Source organism: Piliocolobus tephrosceles, chromosome 12 (assembly GCF_002776525.5).
Source record: "Piliocolobus tephrosceles isolate RC106 chromosome 12, ASM277652v3, whole genome shotgun sequence".
NCBI classification, from domain to species: domain Eukaryota; kingdom Metazoa; phylum Chordata; class Mammalia; order Primates; family Cercopithecidae; genus Piliocolobus; species Piliocolobus tephrosceles.
Genome location: NC_045445.1, coordinates 15,671,057 through 15,689,422, shown reverse-complemented (window position 1 = coordinate 15,689,422; position 18,366 = coordinate 15,671,057). Strand labels below are relative to the sequence as shown.

Genomic DNA, 18,366 nt, shown 5'->3' with positions numbered 1-18,366 from the left:
AAAAAGTTTTCCAAGAAATGATGCCATTTTGTATTAGTTATATGTAAAAACTTCCCATTGAAAATGTAGCTGGAGGAGTGATTTCAATCCTCCAAAAGAATCCCTGTCCTGCTCTTTTTAAAGAGACTTGAAACTGGTCGCTCCGGCAACCTTCTCTCAGCTTGTTTTTTTCCGTGAGCTGGAAGCTGTTGGGCGTTGGTTCCATCAGCTATCTGCGGCATCTGCCTTGCCGCCATGGAGGAACCGATACTCTCCTAGTTTCACTGAGACATTATGGAGTGCCTATCTTCTGTGATTTCCCTGAAGATACACCTAATAAGTTTCTCAGAATTAAAGGGTGATTGTGTCCACCTTCCCTTAGCGAAGCGTCATCTTCTCTTTCTTTCCTTTCACTAAGCTAAAACAAAACTACATTAAAAGCCAATTATAATTACTTATTCTCCTTTTTCTTTAGAAATTAAAATTAATGTTTTGTGCTGTATGCATAGAGTCAATGCAAATCTAGAAGTAGGAAATCTCTCTTAAATCAGTGAGTGCCACCATTTTCTAAATGCAAATAGAGTTTCAAATGATCAGAAAAACACATTCACTTTCCTATAACAATTAATATTTTAAATTCCTCCTAGAAAAAAAAATGATGCATTTTTCAAAAAGAATCCATTAACAGTCAAACATCCCGGAGTAAAGGGAATCAAGAACCCCTGTCCCATCCAGAAAGAAAAAGATATCAGCAGAAAGATCCCTGGTATCATTTTGTTAATTTCTACAAAGTCATCAATGTCCAGGATAAACATTCAAATCTATGTCCTTCAAAAACATTGCATAAATAAATCTTACCTGAATACGACTTCCTTAACAAAGCCATGCTTCTTTATAAGCTGGTCCTACCCAGACAATTGCTGTCTACATTTGGAGCAGACACAGAGAGACAGGAGATCAGAGAAAGTTTAAGGCATATCTAAAGTATTCTCCAAGGTAATGGCCAGAAACATCAAGCTCATACTCTCGGTATAGAGAGATCATTAATGGGCATTAGTGACAGACCATTATGACTCTCCCAGATCATTAATGATTCATCATGTAGCAGTATTGTTCTGGCAGTAATCAGACCATTGCTTGGACTCAGACATAAGCTTCACCTATACTATTTGCTGAAACTTATTATTTCCAAGCATATGATTTTATTTTGCCCTCTAGAATTGTGAAAAACGGTCTGTAACAGGATCCCTCAGCACATTAGAGAAGTTTTTGGAGCTAGCTGCCTTATTTGGTAGACTTCTCCCACAGTCAGGAATCTTACAGTCTGAAAGGCTCCCCGATAGCCTTTGGGATGTTGAAATGTGTCTTTTATTTTGAAATTGAATTATTGATGAATAGAAAATGCTACAAGCAAAATAGACATTTGTAAGAATTATAGTTGCTCAATCCTCTGTAACAATTACTCGTAAAATGTTGAAATTCTACCAGAACTTTTAGTTCTGTGCCACAAAATTATATTTTCATATCAAAGTCCCTTGTTAAAAATTCAGAAAATCTATGAGCAGCCTATTAAAAGGCTTTTAGCTAATTATAACAAAGAGCAAGAAACAGACTATTTTAGCATTACACCACACTCGTTACTGAGGCACTCAATAGTGTTAATATAGGAATCAAAATTTTAAGAAAAAGCAAACCCTGAAACAAAATTGCCATACTTTTTATTTTTGCTTTATGGAAGACCCACTATTTTTGTTAAAAATTCAAATAGAAATGGAAATGTAAGTTATTCTGGGATCAAACGAGTCTTTCCTATTGAACAGATTGGATTCTCCTTCTGTGTGGCTCTGGGAAAACTGCCCTTGCGTCAGAGAGAAAGGAAATCTGTCTCAAGTTCTGAATATTGTCACTATCAATGAATATTGAAGAATTACCCACACCCACGGGGAGCTATATTTATTAAGCCCCAATACTCATATTCAGTGCTATAAGGAAAGGAAGATAATGTATAGCCAAAAGCATTCAATCAACTTACATATTTTTTCATAAGCTTCTCCGCATAATCAAAATTGCCTTGTGCTCTCTCCCTCCACTTTTCCATCTAACACTAAGAGTGTAACAGACAATAGCCGCAAATGTCAGCCCCTCCCAAATGGATCCAGCCTCAACAAAATTGGTTTAGCTCTGAGGATGGGATTTCAGCAGTAGGCAGAGGATGGAGAAAATTTGTTCTGCCCTGAAATCAAACACCGTCCCCTATACCCCAATAGCCATCCATAGCCCAGGGACCTGAACAACAGGAGCCTTTAGAACCCAAAAAGGCAAAATATCTATTCTTTGGTAGGGCTACCTCCTGGGCACATGACCTATGCAGCAGCAAAGGGCCCTGCTCTGAGAAAGCCCCTGCACTGGGTTTAATGATTTGCTATCACCATTTTGAAACTGACAATTTTTTGAACAAGGGTCTCTACATTTTCATTTTGCACAAACCCCTGCAAATTCTGTAGCCAGTCCTGTTCCCTAGAAAATCATTATTTTAACTAGTCAATCATGCTTAGAGGCACAGATGATCAGATTCAGAATGTGGCCATGGGGTATTCCCCATTGTTCTTTGGTTGGGAAGCTGAGCTAGTGCTCAGGCCACCAGGTAAAAAGTTGCAAATATTCAGATCCCTGTTTGCAAACCAAAATGGCTAATGGAAGAATTTAGGCTTCACTAAACTCTTTACACAGGAGAGATGCCAATTTCCTTCACACAAAAATAGAAAACCCTAATATGGAGGCAGTCTCTCTTGGCCAATGTAAGAGCTCTTAAAAAAAGGCATTTCTCAAGGGACAAAATTAAGTCATCTTTATATGAGTGGTCTTATCAGGTCTAATCAAGAGACTCACTCTTTCAGATGTGCCATAGCTTCTTATAATGGCCCTGCAGGGGCTGCACTGGTCAGTGTAGTGGGGAAGGGGCTCCCCAGGGATGGGAGCAGCTCAATCTATTGATGTCTAGACAGCACAGAAATAAACAAAATGAGGGCTGACATGGAGCCAAGTTGCAAGTCAGGTAAGATTGATTTCTGCTATCCTCTCTTTCCTTTCCCCTAAACTAATTCTCAGCCATGCAGCGCCTTTGTGCTGCTCCCTAGCTGCCTGTAATTCCACTGCAAGAGGAGCCCGCGCCACCCTCAGTACCCCATGCTCCTACCTTCTTTTGCATTCCACATCCCCCTATTCTCCTAGTCATCAGAGTGGCTGGTCTTGGTCAGGTGTTGTGGAGGAAAGCAATCTGATTAAGCTAATTCACACAAATTTGTCAATTTTCACAAAGGTCTTCTCATTTTGGAAGCAAGTGTCTTGTTCTCCAATTGGCATACTTTTAAGAAGTATGACAAATGGAAAGATTTTAAGCAATAGAAAGGCACAGACATTGGTAGTGCTCACCTATTCTATGTAGCCTTATGTGGTGATATACTTCAATAACATCATCCTTTATTTAGTGATTTAAGTTTTTAAACCTGAGGACTAAGGTCACCCCATCCTTTAAAAAGTACCAGGGGACTCAGGTTCCACACTACCAGACTTGGTTTTTGGAATATACTAGGATTTTTCACACCTCCACAGGTTTGTTCAAGAACTTCCCTCAGCTTGAAGTGTCCTTGTCCCCTTATCTGCCTACTAATCTTTCAAGTAGAACCTTGTCTAGGAAGAATTTTCTGCCAGCCCCTCCACATCTCTCAATTTGAATGTGACCTCCTTGGTCCCCTCACTGTACCCAACACCTATCGTTGTACTGAATTGTATCCAGCTGCTTACATGTTCCTTCATTTACTGGACTGTGAGTAGCTAGAGGGTAAGAATCACGTGTGATCTGACCACCACCTGTGAATAGATCAACTCAATAGAGAAGGTGAATACACTAGATGTTTGAGACTGCGTGTCTGTCATAACTGTGGCACACACATATTCACAGGTTAGAGTGCAGTTTGCATTAGTTGACTTAGGCAGTGACTACATGGGTGGCTTTCACTTGCTTTACAATGGTTTTAATCCAGATAGTGTAAATACTGAGGTCACCACATGGCTCTGTGTCATTCAGCCTTTTCTGATAGATGCCATCAGCAAGGGGCTCTCTCTCTCTCTGTCAATCAACGAATAATACCCCAGAGGTCATGATCTATCATCTGTTCCTACAGGCAGAGTCCAACTAAACACCAGCTGACAAATCTAGTTAAATTTTTGGCTAGTGGCCTTTAATTCCAGCCCAAGAAGTTACAGATCTCCAAGCTTTCATTGCATTGTGGTCAAGCAGCACAAGTAAGCTTCCTGCCTTCCTGGAGGCCTCAATCAATACTCTGCCCTCTTCTTAAAGCCCAGACACATCAAAGGCAATAATGCCTGAGATTTAATCATTTCCCATTAAAATGCAAAGCTCTGTCTCCAGGCCCCCTTGACAGTTTAATTGTTTTAAAATGTCTGCAGAAGCTGCTGTAAACAGATTTGTAGTACGTTGTTTACTTGCTGTGCCACCACAGCCTCTTGGCTAATTAATGAGCATTTTGCTGCAAATTGGGCCTCTTGGATGCACTGATCCCTCACCTTGGGAAGAATTTATGGAAAGGAGGAATTTATGGGAGTAAGGACAGATATATTTTTCATTTAAACAATACTGAGTACTAATGAGTTGAAATCTAATATCCACACGAAAACCTGCACAATGATGTTTATAGCAGCTTTATTCATAGTTGCCAAAACTTAGAAGCAACCAAGATGTCCTTCGGTAGGTGAATGAATAACTAAACTGTGGTACATCCAGACGATGGCATAAAAGAGTGCTAAAAGAGATGAGCTATCAAGCCATGAAAATACACAGAGCTTTAAATGCATATTACTAAGTGAAAGAAGCCAATCTGAAAAGGTTACTCCCTGTGACTCCAACTGTATGACATTCTGGAAAAGTCAAAACCACGGAGGCAGTAAACAGATCAGTCATTGCCAGGGGTGGGTAGGGAGGGAGGGATGAATTAGAGGAGCACAGAGGATTTTTTTGGGCAGTGAAACTCCTCTGTATGATACTATAATGGCCTTTTATATATTTGTCCAAACCCAGACAATGTACAACATCAAGAGCGAACCCTTATGTAATCTATGGACTTTAGGTGATAATGACGTATCAATGTGGGTTCATCAACTGTAACAAATGTACCACTCCAGTGGGTGGATATTTCTAGGGGGGAGGCCATCCAGGGGATCACAGGGTATATGTCAGCTCTGTACCTTATGATCAGTTATGCTATGAACCTAAAACTGCTCTAAAAATAAAGTCTATTTTTAAAACATGTACTGGATACCTAACATATTCCAGGAGTATGTTTTCTCTGATCTTTACGACAACCCTATAAGGTTTTGTTTGTTTAGATTTTTCATTTTTGTTTTTGTTTTTGCCTATGTGGAAACTCACTAAGACAGAAGATTTTGCCAAGGTCACAGAGATGGCAATTTGGAATACTGTCAGGGGATTCAAAAGCTTGCTTAGTGGTTAACCTGGATACACTTGATGGTTTCTCTCAACCTAGAGCTTTCAAGATTTTGTGTTCTTCCTCCTCCTCCTCCATAAAATGTTCTTCAGTGAATCCAGTTGTTTGAAGTCTATCGCAATTGCCCAAGTCACTCATTTCCTACAATACTAAAGAGTTCCAGGAAGGAGGGGAAATGCCACACAGAAAGCTCTCCAACCACAGTTAGAAGGTTGGAAACCTTCATTCCTGTCAACCACTATGTACTGTGCTTCCTTTAATTTTCACTGACGGTAACAGGGGCAGAGAGAACAGCCAGGAAGATTTCTGCCCTCCTGCATGAACACAAGAGTCAGCTTCAAATAACAACCCATGAACTATACTAACCCACAGTGCAAATCCTAGTCAAGCACCATTGAGACCCTGATGTGTGGAAGGCATAGGTAAACACTATTATATACCTCCAAATACCATCTATTTGATTATTTTGATATCATGGCCACAATCATGTAAAAAACAGGTGGTAGGGCTGAGGTGATAATTATTTCTTCATTGGGCTTTTATAAGAATTAAATGAGATATTCAGATAAAGTCCTCAGTACAGTGCGTGGCATTTCATGAGCAGTCAATGGAAGTTAGTCCTCTTCTCTTACCCTTAGTCTCTTCTTGCCCATTCAGTTGTCTCTCTTGTAACCTCATCATTATCCTGCTTGACAGTTTTGGCAGCATTTTGGTGAAAACAGATCAATAAGCAAGCAATCCACAAAGATTAACTGAGTCCTTAGAACGTATCAGGACCTTTGTCATGTGCAGGAGTTATAAATATAGAAAACACACACATACACACAGAGCCCAGGGGTTAAAGGAACAAGTCTCAATGAGAAGACATACATGAGTACAGTATAAAAATATTACTCAGAACCCAAGGCCATCAAAATATGCTGAAGGTAGAAACTGGAGACGAGGATGTTGAAGACAAGATGTGATTTGCTTAAGCCACTGGTTACACAAAGTACAACGTTCCCAAATATTGGCTGTGTTATGTGTGCTCCCCATCATGGTTTCATAACTAATCCAAACAAGTGTACACAGCTCATACTACTATATCTATGTGTTATTACTGACAAGAGCTGACTGATATCCCATCTCTGATACCTGGATGAGCCTTCTTCTAAAATGGTCTCTCCTGTATGAGAGTTAAAAGCAAACATAGTGCATGTTTTTATTCTGCTCGGTTGTGTTTCTGACATCATAGTACATAACATCTAAATTTGTCAATGAACAAATTCCAGATATACCACAAATCATACATCTTTAAACTTAATGCCTGAATCTTTTAAAGGAGTTAGGGTGTGTGAGTGTGAATCTTATTAGTAGGAAGACTTGTCCGAGGCATACATAATTTCCTGGCAATGGTGGAGAGTTATTCCATTCTTGCACAATTGTACACAATGCAAGGAAAATAAAAAAGTTACTTGGTTTGTGCAGTTCCTCTCTCTCTGAGGAAGAATAAATTAACAGAGAATGGGTTCTTTTGTGTTCATAGCACCCCTTTGTGGAGAAATAATGTATTTCAGTTGCATGCTAGTCCTCCCAACAAGGCACGTTTCAACAATTTCTTTTTCCTCTCAGGAGTTTCATGGAAAAATAAATTAAATATTTAGATTTTTCCAGGTTAACATCTCATGACAATAGGGACAAAACAAATCAAATTACAATCCTTATTCATTTCATTTATCTGGAAGATTCTCTTGGCCAATTTAAAAATTAATGTCAAATTCTTACCCTATTTTAGGAAAAATTCCTTTCCATTCTTTTATTCAGCAAACATTTCCAGGGTTCCCATGATGTTTAAGGCCTTTTCTGGGTGTTTGAGACACAAGAATAAATAATCCCAGGTCCCTGCTAGGGAAGGAGCTTGTCTAGAGACGAGAGAAACCTGCGGAAGGCAATCAGTGCCATCTTAAAGAATATAAGGCTCAGAGGCTGTGCCAGGCCTGGTAAGACTCAGAGAAGGTGAGAGGGAACCAGAAAAACTTCACAGAGCAGGTGATAGTTGAACTGAGCAGTGAAAATTGAACAGCTGTTCAAAAGGCAGATGAGGTTGATGAGGGAGCATATTTAGAAGTGTGAAATTACCTGAAACTAAACAGGACACAGCTGAAATTGGAAGTTATTTGGCATGTCCACAGACTAAGGGGTGAGATTGGGCACAGAGGAGAGGGTTTGGGAGGTTCACACTGAAGAAACAGGCAGGGAATAATTTAGGAAGCCAGTTTAAGGAGTTTGGATTTATCTCAATGGTGACTAGGTTTTACACCAGAAAGAAATCAAATGACATTCAAAAAGGTGACTTGGGCTGCAGAGTGGAGAATTATGAGGGGGAAGGAGGAAGATAGGATATAGGGAGCTCTGTTAAGAGACATAGGTGACAGTGATGAGGATCTAAGTTAGCACCTTGCTGTGAAGATGAAGACTGGAGTTGTAGGTTCCCTACCAGAACCTGGATCACTGCCTATTAAAAAAAAATAGTTCTATTGACTACAGAACTATTTCCTAAAACTAATTGGCTCTTGCAGGAGGGGGCAGAAAGACATGATTTCAAATAGCTATATAAGGTACTCTTTGATTTGACCAACACAATGCAGATGGACTTCACCACCTCCCTAGATTCACCCGGAAGCAACAGAGAAAATTAGTGAAAAGCAGGAATCCTAGAACCACAAGGGCATAGACTGGAGTCGTGGCTCTTCTGCTCATGCTAAGATATGCTTCCTTGGGCTGGTCTCCTCATATTTTTAAAACTCAATTTCCTGCTCTGTAAAGTGGATCCAAAAATTCTGTCTATCTCATAGGTTGGTTGTAAGAACTCGAGTAATGTATGCAAAGCACTTACTACAGTGCCTAGAATACAGTAAGCAGTTGATAAATGCTGGTTTCCTTCTTCTTCTTCCAGGCAAATTAGCCTGTTGTAAGATGGCTAGTGTGCAAATCCCTTAGTAACTCCCTAGGGCACTCCACCCTGGGCTGTAAGCAAAGCCTCTATTTGAAAGGTATCAAGTGATTTCATCTGTTTCCCTCCTAACCATGACAGACTCTAAGCTCCCTGATAGAGTTAGGAACAAACCAGGTTCTGACACTCCCAAGGGCCTGATCTGTGTGCCCACCAATTGTCATCAGAAAGAATGGAACCTGAACACAAGGCTGTCAACAGAATCCTATGGAAATTCTAAGTCAGTTAAGAAAAAGGCAGGCTAACAGGAGAAGGCAGCCCAGCCAAGATAGGAGGCCAAACGGATGTTGAATTACTGGGGGCCCATGGGTAGGTGACTCAGGGAGGGAGAGAGCAGGGTGGGCCTGGAGGAATTATTTGAGTCAAAGTAGAACTCGCAGCAATCGCTTTTTTCATGATTTTTTCAGAGTTGCCATTCCTAAAAGAGAGTCTTGGAGAAGAATAATCCGATCAAGATTCTCTGAATGAAGAGGTCCCGTGATCGGTGAGTTTGTGAAAGACTGTACAGCACAGCAAACTATTGGGAATTAGAATTATGTATTTGGCTTGCTAAAGGGACAACTAAAGCCTACAGTAAATAAATCTGTTTAATTTGAGAAACTCTGGAATAAACATGCTAATTTGCCTTCAGAATCCTTTATTTCCCACAATAGCTACTAAGGTCCCTTAATAGTAGCATTCAGGGAAAAATCACTTCAAGGGTACACCAGGCTGATGTCTCCTGGGCACAGGCCTCTTTAGCCAGGACTGACAGAATCCCTCAGAGAGGCCCCTCTTCGTGGCCTCTCAAACGTTTTAATCCCAGTTGGCACTGTATTCTCAACCCATCTATCAGATGGCCAGAGTGGGATGCGGTCAGAAAGTTTCCAATGACGATGCCATCTTCGCTGCTTGTAGTATTTTTGGTTTCCAGGCAAGGGTTCTTTTAGGGAGCTTTTAGATGCCTGGTACCTTGGAAATAGTAAAATTAAAGTCCTTGAAGAAAGACGTCTACTTGACCTGCAGAGAATGGAGCTTCTCTACCGGCCAAAGAGATTCTAGGCTGCAGGACCAGTAACATGAAGGGATGGAATGGGAGAGAACTCAAATACTGTTTCTCAAGCCCAAAGGTTCTCTGGGGCTTCCACTAGTCCCTGCACTGCTCCAGCAGCATAATCCCCCTCCTTTGAGATGTAAGGTAAATGACACTCAGAATATTTGATCACTGGTTACAACTAATTCTGCTGCTTTGCTCCAAGATGATTTAAATATACTGTTTCATTTAATTGCACAAAATTTGGATAATCTTGGGATGTATACCTGTTATGAACTGAATTGCATCCCCCAAATGCATCTTCTAAAGCTCTAACCCGCAATGTGAATGCATTTGAAGACAGGACCTTAAGGGAGATAATTGAGGTTAAATTAGGGCCCATAAGGTAGGGCTCTAATCTGATAGATCTGGTGTCCCTATCAGCTGAAGAAACACTCGAGCTCAATCTCTTTCTATGGAGGGGAAAGGCTATGTGAGCACAGCATGAAGGTGGCCACCTATAAGCCAGAAAGAGGGGTTTCTCCAGAAATCAACCTAACAGTACGCTGACTTTGGACTTCTAGCCTCCAGAACCGAGGTAAAATCCATTTGTGTTGTTTATGCCACTCAGTCTGTGGTATTTTGTTATCGCAGCACTAGCAGACAAATACAGAACTCATTTATTTTAAAGCATATACAACTTTGCCATTTCTTTTTCAAACAACTCCACCTAGAGGACAAGACAGCAGTCCAAACGTATAAAACTATATCATGCTTGGAAAACTTGATGTAACCAGGAGTGTTTTAAAAATGGAAATCCGGGCCGGGCGCGGTGGCTCAAGCCTGTAATCCCAGCACTTTGGGAGGCCGAGACGGGCGGATCACGAGGTCAGGAGATCGAGACCATCCTGGCTAACACGGTGAAACCCCGTCTCTACTAAAAATACAAAAACTAGCCGGGCGAGGTGGCGGGCGCCTGTAGTCTCAGCTACTCGGGAGGCTGAGGCAGGAGAATGGCAGAAACCCGGGAGGCGGAGCTTGCAGTGAGCTGAGATCCAGCCACTGCACTCCAGTCCGGGCGACAGAGCAAGACTCCGCCTCAAAAAAAAAAAAAAAAAAAAAAAAAAAGGAAATCCGCTGTACAACATTATGCTCATAGTTAACAATATTGTATTGTACACTTAGAAATTGAAAAGAGTAGATATCATGCTATGCTTTCTTACCACAATAAAAATATTTTTTTAAATAACTGGGAAAGCAATTTTAATGAAAGAAATGAGAGGCAAAATCACAATCTCCAAATGAAAAGTGAATCAGCAAATGTTTCACAAGTGTCTAATCTGTACTGCTCTCTGTGCTTGGCTCTAGGAGGCTGCAGTGGGAAACATAATTGTGAACAAAACATAGTCCCTTTCTTCAAGGAGCTCAGTGTTTACTGGAAGAGACAGACAATAAACAGGCACTTTCAATGCAAAGGAGAAGTTTCATGCTACAGAGGAGGGATATCTCACAGGACCTTCCATTGGTTGGGGGTTGGGAGGTTGAAGTCAGGGAAAGCATCCCAGAGAAGATGATATTAAGCTGAGAACTGAAGGAAGAGCAGGAGGCAACCAGGTGAAGAGAGTAGCTGCTCCAGAGAAATCATACAAAGCCGCTGCCCTAAATGAGCTTTTAGTCCCAGGGGAGAGAGACCAAAATACACACACACACACACACACACACACACACACACACACGTACACATAATTACCTTAAAAGGTGATAAGTGTAATGACAGAAATGTGGCACAGGCATTGTAAAATCACACGGGGGGTGGGTACACATGCCTACCTACCAAACCTAGCCTCAGGGATGATCAGGAAAGCCTGTCTCAGAGCAAGTGTTTGTAGCTGAGCTTTGAAGGCTAGTGGCCATCAGTCAAATCAATTTTGGGGAGGGTGAAAATGTGCTGGGCTGAGAAAATTACAGGCAGAGTTCACAAGTACAAAGACATACAGGCTTGAGACAGTTTAGCACAGTTTAGAAATGCAGGCAGTTTGGAATGGCTGGAGCACAGATTTCCAGGGATGGGATGAGGAATAAGACGCTGGAAGGTGTTAGGAGTCAGATTGTGTGTGACTCCCTGGACCACGGGAGAGGATTTGACACAATCCTTTATGCCATGAGGAACCATGCCAGGCCTTTAAGCAAGGGAGAGACTTGATCAGATTAGCATTTTGGAAAGGTTTCAGTGGCTGCAGCATGAAGACTAGTATGGCGGCTGTAGGTACAAGACTAGAGGTGGAGAGAACGATGGAGAGCATGTCAATTGTGCAAGAGCAATGTTGATAGCCTCAATTAAGGCAATGACACTGTGAAATTATGTATTTCTAGAGAAAGGCAACAAACCACAGGGCCACTGTGGATATACAATCTAAAGACGTTGGTTATGGACCGCAATGGGGAGGGGAATAGGAGGTAGGTTCAAAAGAGTACTACAGGGCTTCTGACTTGGGCACCAGGATGGTTGGGGTGTTAGAAACTTGGAGTGCATTTCACCATTTTTAAAAAAAACTAAAGGTTTATAATTATATGGGTGATTTAAATAACTATGGTTATATGAAAAGAGTTGTTGGATATTAGAGCAATAATTATTTCCAGCTACATTACAATGCTAAACTGTCAGGCTTTTAAATAATTCAAATTAATGGAGAGATACTTCAAATTTTTTGTTTCTTTCCAAAAGACAGCTTTAGTTAACATCTTTTAAAAAATTAGATTCAGGGGGTACATGTGCTTGTTTGTTACATGGGTGTTACATTTGTAACTGGGGGCGGGGGCTAGGCTTCTAGTGTACCCATCACCCAAATGGATTTTTTAACATTTTTATAGGTGAGGAAGCTAAATTTGCACAACATCACTCAAAAAGTGACAACTCGTACTACATACCAATGTTTTTTGACTCTCTGCCAACGAATTGTTTTTTGCTGCTCACATGTGAATGCGCACACATATACACATACGTTCAGTGTTTCGGTATGCGTATAGGGGGTGGCAGTGAAGATAATCTAGAAGTAATAAGCCTGGAATATGGGAAAGGGACCTGGTCTAGAGATAAAGATTCTGTACTGATGAGCAAAGAGATGGTGCTTACAGTCATGGCGGGGGTGTGGAGATGGATGAGCTGCTCTAGGAAGAATGCAGAGAGACAGATTAGAAGAAGGCTGAGGATGAAACCATGAGAAACACTAACATTTATGATAGAGGAAGAGGACGCAGTGAAGGAGACGAGGGAAGACCAGACAAAAGGTAAAAGACAAAGTAGAAAATAATGACATCACACAAACCAAGGAAGGAGAGAGTTTCAGGAAGGAAGAAGGGCCTCCCGAGAATTCAGATAAAACACTCTTGAGAAGTCGAGTTAGTTCAGGATTGTATATATCCACTGGCGTTTGTCACTAGAAGATGACAACCTTGGTAGGACAACCTTGGTGAAAGTGGTGGAGACAGTGGGCTGAGGAAAGAAAAGGAGGTGAGGAAGTTATTTTTCCTTCCTTTTTTCCCCGCACCATCTATTGCCCCATTGCCAACTCACAGTATAATCGTGCACTATACTGCAGACTAGCAGAATCCGGACTCTAAGGAGTCAGAAGAGAAATGAGAAATGTGTGTCCCTGCAGAACTTTTCCTGGCTTCATTCCTGCCTTACTTCAAAGTGATCCATGCTCAGAGGCATAGGCAGGTTCTGATGAGGGTGGAGAGGCGGGCGGAGGGTAACCCTATATGCCTGATAGTTAATTAGATAGGGGAGTTAGTACATAAGATGTCACCCTTTAACTCCTCTAAGTGTGTCTTGGTCTTGCTTTTGTATCATTTCCGCTAACATCTTTCTTTCACAACTTGTATCAGTGAAAGGTACTACTTTTGGAGATATGCTTAAAGAGGGTAAATGCCTCCTCCTTTTTTGCTTTTCTCTATGCCCATTACCAGAAAATTATGTTCACAGGCTGGAACAGATGTCCTGCAGGAACAGATCTTACTTGGAAATCCTGTGTGTGGAACGCATCCTATCAACTAGAATATATGAGGTGTATCCATGGTCAAAAGTAATGGTGTGATGAGGGCAAGGCATACATCATTTCATCTAAGAAGTGGAGAATTAAACATGTTTGCCACTGTTCTCATCATCATCAATATCACAGCAATTATTATCAACATTTACTATATTATTTAATTTAAGCCTCACAACGACCCCCCAATACAGCTATTATTATTTATACCATTTTATGGTGGACAAAACAAACGCCTAGAATATTGATAGCAGAACCTATTCAGGTTCACACAGTAAGTAGAAAAACCTGGATTTAAACTCATTCAATAATTCAACAAATGTTATTAATTGAGCACCTATGATGGACTACATGCTAGAGACGTGTTCTCCAAAGTGGCATGCATGAGCCTTAGGAATGGGCAAGACAAGTATATATGGACGGCCGGGCGTGGTGACTCACACCTGTAATCCCAACACTTTGGGAGGCCGAAGCGGGCAAATCACCTGAGGTCAGGAGTTCAAGACCAACCTGGCCAACATGGGGAAACCCCATCTCTATTAAAAATACAAAAATTAGCTGGGCATGGTGGTGCACACCTGTAATCCCAGCTACTTGGGAGGCTAAGGCAGGAGAATCGCTTGAACCCAGGAGGCAGAGGTTGCAGTGAGCCAAGACTGTGCCACTGCACTCCAGCCTGGGTGACAGAGCAAGACTCCATTTCAAAAAAATAAAAAAAAATTAGATATGGAAAGAGCATATTGGAATATGTATTTTTCTCAACTTTCAAAATGTGTATGTTTGCGTATACTCTATAATACAACAAATAAAAATATGAACTATATTAGTAGATATATACATATGTGTAATTTATACATACATAAATATATACACTCAGGTAGAGGTGTGTGATCAGAAAGTTTATAGATGGCTAGTCTAGTGATAGTGGCAAACAAGATCTTATTAACCCTGACCTCCTGGAGTTCACACATTCAGACATAGGACTGTCTGTCCTCTGAGCCAATGCTCCTGAGTCTCTCAATTTTATACTGCTTTGAAGTACACAAATCCTTCACATTGTTTGGACCAAAGCACAGACCATGGGTTTAATCTAAAACATAGTTTTGTAAACAATTTATTTTCCATACACTTATCTCTGAGGCTATTCCTCATTGTCAGAAAAAAATCAAAGGTATCTAGGTTTGAATCTATACCTTCCAAAACTCATTTTTATTGATGATGAATTTTTTATAGTTGAAACATGAAATGAATCTTAAAATTTGAAATACAAATCCAGATAACTGACCATATTACAGAATAGTATCAATTTTCACACACTCCCTAATTACTATTTTGTGTTTGTATATTTAATTAATCCATTCTTTCAATAATTAATTCACCAGATATTTATTAAGAGCATGCTGATTTCTGGCCACTGTTCTGTTGTTCTAGGCACTAAGGAATTAAAGCAATGATTCAAGTTGTATATCAGCATGTCTCGAAATTTTTGTCATTTCCAAGAGCTAAATGCTAGGGAAAGCTTTACTTATCTGAAGTGCTGTGTTTTTCGCCTTGCTGTTTCTTAGCTACATTCAGCAGACAGGGTAGCACTGTCAGTCACTCACCTTTGTCAGATAAAAACGTAGCAAATATGTAGAAATTTACTGTATTGGTAGAAACAAAGTAACAGTTCCAGAAGTGGTTCCCCATTTTCCTGGCTATGAGCTACACTTTGGATTTTTAGCGTACACATATCAGGATAGATCTGATTAATCAACTTTCTGCCTTATCAGCCTACTGGAGTTCTGAAAGAGCCTAATTCAGTTGAAAATAAACAATGTCAATCTATAAGATTCATGGGACTTTGAGATGAGTGTATAAATGCTGTAACCATCCCAACCTCTTCAGTTTTGTGGCCAAATATGGGAAATTTCTGAATGTAAGACTGAACTCTGTGAAAGTAAATGTTTCTTTTATGAAATGCCTCAAGTTAAGCCAAGAGGAACTCTCAGTGGTATAATATGTAGACAGAACTGAGATGTGTCCTGGCTGACTACACAAGACAGTTAACAAGAATAGTTCTAGTCTACTAAATGGCAGTGTTCTTGTTGACTTAATCAAAATTGATCTGATACTAGGCTTCTACTGATGCTCTTTTGTTTGAATAAAGCTGATTGATCTCTTTACTGAACTGGTTGTGTCTTCCTGCTCTCTAAAGAGCTAACAGGTTGTTCTTAATTATGGTTATCAACAACAACAACGAAATCACACTACCAGCACATAAATGGGTTTCTGATCATAGGACTCAGAATTGACAAAATGCCAAGCCCTCTGATCACAGTGGCAACAAATAGCTTCCAATTAGAATCAACTTTATCAGCATTTAATACATACAGGTTACTAATACACAGGCCTAACTGGAATTTTGAGTAGAAGGCATCTTCTTGTGTTTCTTCTAATCATGGAGTGGGCCAAATAAATGTAAATGTTGATGTTTTGCTCAAGACTGGAGAGAGGATTTCCAGTAAAATGGATGTGGCATAATTCAGTGTATGCATATAAAATGCACTAAAATGTAGGCTCCATAAGGACATGAATGTTTGTTTGATTCCCTGTTATGTCCTCAGTTCCTTATATAACACCCAATGCACAGTTTTTGAATGAATAAATGGATACGAGTATTACAAAGAGTGTCCATTTGATTACCTTGACTCCCTCACCTTCTCTTGGGCATACCAAATTACATTCAGCTTCATGAGTAAGTCAGGCTCCCTCTCCCACTAGGGCTTTTGCATCTTTTGTTGCTGCCATTGGGAATCTTAATTTCCAGAATACTAGCCCCACTTCACTAGTCTCCGGACCTGAGACTTCTGTCCTTAGAAAGGCCTGCTTGAACAGTTGACCCTTGGCTGGTGTCTGGGAACTTGGCTGGCAAAAGTTCTTTACATGGATACAAAACTTGCTAAATGGTAAAAGTGCCTCACTATGTTTAAACAGTTTTGCACAAACAATGTGGTTTATGCCAAACACCTACCTGTTTCCCTTCTGGGCATCTGGAATTTTGGTACATCCCAGTCAGAAGATGCCTATGTGACCAGCCCCCAATAAAAACCGTAGGCACTGATTCTCTAATGAGCTTCTCTGGTAGACAATATTTCATGTATGGTGTCACACTTGTTGCTGGGGAAAATAAGCACGTCCTCTGTGATTGCACTGGGAGCGGACTCTTGGAAGTTTGTGTCTAGTTTCCTCCAGACTTCTCTCCATGCACCTTTTCTCTTTGTTAATTTTGCTGGGTGTCCTATTGCTGTAATAAACCTTAGTCAGGAGCATGAGTATGTGCTGAGCCCAACAAGTTCCAGAGTGAATCATCAAACCTGTGGGTGATCCAGAAGCCTCCAACATATCTTTTACTATACACTCATCACATTTCATGAAATAAACAAATAGCCTCAGATTCAATCTAGACAGTAAGTTTTATGAGGGCAATAACCTTCCTGGTTTCACTGACCACCGTATCCCTAGCCCCTAACTCCATGCATGGCACATTGTGGATATTAAAAATACTATTGGAATTCAGGAATCAATGAAAATAAATAAATAAACAAACAAACAAACAAACAAACAAATAAATCAACCAGAGAACTCTCTATAGGGAATTAAATTAATCAAAGTCTACAGTTACAAACCAATTGTTAATAGGAGAGGAATGGTTATAAACTCAATATTGGTTTTGATTTTGACACTTCAAGGTCCAACAATTTCTTGTGGAATACATGTCTAAACTTCTAATAAGAACTAATTAAAAAATATATTCTAATGCATTCAGCTTTTTTTCTCACATGTAGCCTAGTATGTGGCATGCATAAGGCAATAAACTCGGTTATTAAATAACAAATACATGAAAATATATAGCAAGTTCAAACTCTATAATGAAATTACATTAGTTTACTCTCAGAATAAGAAATCACCCTGAACTGTGAAATACCATTCATTACCAAGTCATCACAAACTTGCATTTCTTTTCTGCAAAACTTACCTGTACTTTATAGGATCACTTGTTTTTTGACAAGATCTCCAGGCTTCTTGCTCTAACCCATTGTTGTAGTGATGGGGAGACAAAGGTTCAGAGAGGAAAAGAATCACAGCTCTCTGGTAACTGTATGCAGTGTGTTATGGATTGAATTGTGTCCTCACAAAATTCATAGGCTGAACTACCCCCAATGCCTCACAATGTGACTGTATTTGGAGATAAGGTTTTATGGAGGTGGTTAAGTTGAAATGAGATTGTTAGGATGGGCTCTACTTCAATATGATTGATGTCCTTACAAGAAGAAGATACCAGGACACACAGAGACACCAGGCATGCATGCACAAAGAAACGTCTGTCTGAGAACACAAGGAAAAAAAAGGTGTCCATCTGCAAGCCAAGGAGAGAGGCCTCAGAAGAAACCAAACCTCGAACTTGGACTTCTAGCCTCCAGAACTGTGAGAAAATAAATTAGTGTTGTTTAAGTCACCCAGTATTTTGTTATGGCAGCTCTAGCAAACTAACAAAAGGATTTTCTCATCCTCCAGATGAAAACCTTTGCTACAATTCCTGTCAAAACAGAGAAAAGGGAAGGCAGCGGGCAGTCAAGGATTCCAGAAGCCCTGGGCAGTTTCTCCCTTTCTCCAGCTGTCCAGTCAAATTTCAGGCTGGAGAAGCCAAGCTAGTCAGTGGGAACCGCGATGGGGGTGGGAGGAGTCTGCATGGGCAGCCAGTTTGAAGCTGGCCTGCTGTGTGCTGGCTGTTAGCAGGCAGGCAGGCTCCTGGAGATGGCAGCATTA

The 18,366-nt window shown here is 40.5% G+C and overlaps 1 protein-coding gene across 3 annotated transcripts in view; it reads right to left on the bottom strand.

The window, feature by feature from the left end:
• Positions 1–18,366, bottom strand: part of FGF13 (fibroblast growth factor 13) — a 561,456-nt gene that overhangs the window by 108,993 nt on the left and 434,097 nt on the right. The window contains exon 1 of one of the 3 annotated variants that reach the window (XM_023202567.2): positions 838–949. The exons of the other annotated variants lie outside the window; for them this stretch is intronic. Coding sequence (XP_023058335.1) covers positions 838–865 — 28 coding nt within the window. The 5' untranslated portion in view covers positions 866–949. Of the gene's footprint in view, positions 1–837; positions 950–18,366 lie in introns of those variants that run through there. 3 annotated transcript variants of the gene reach the window in all.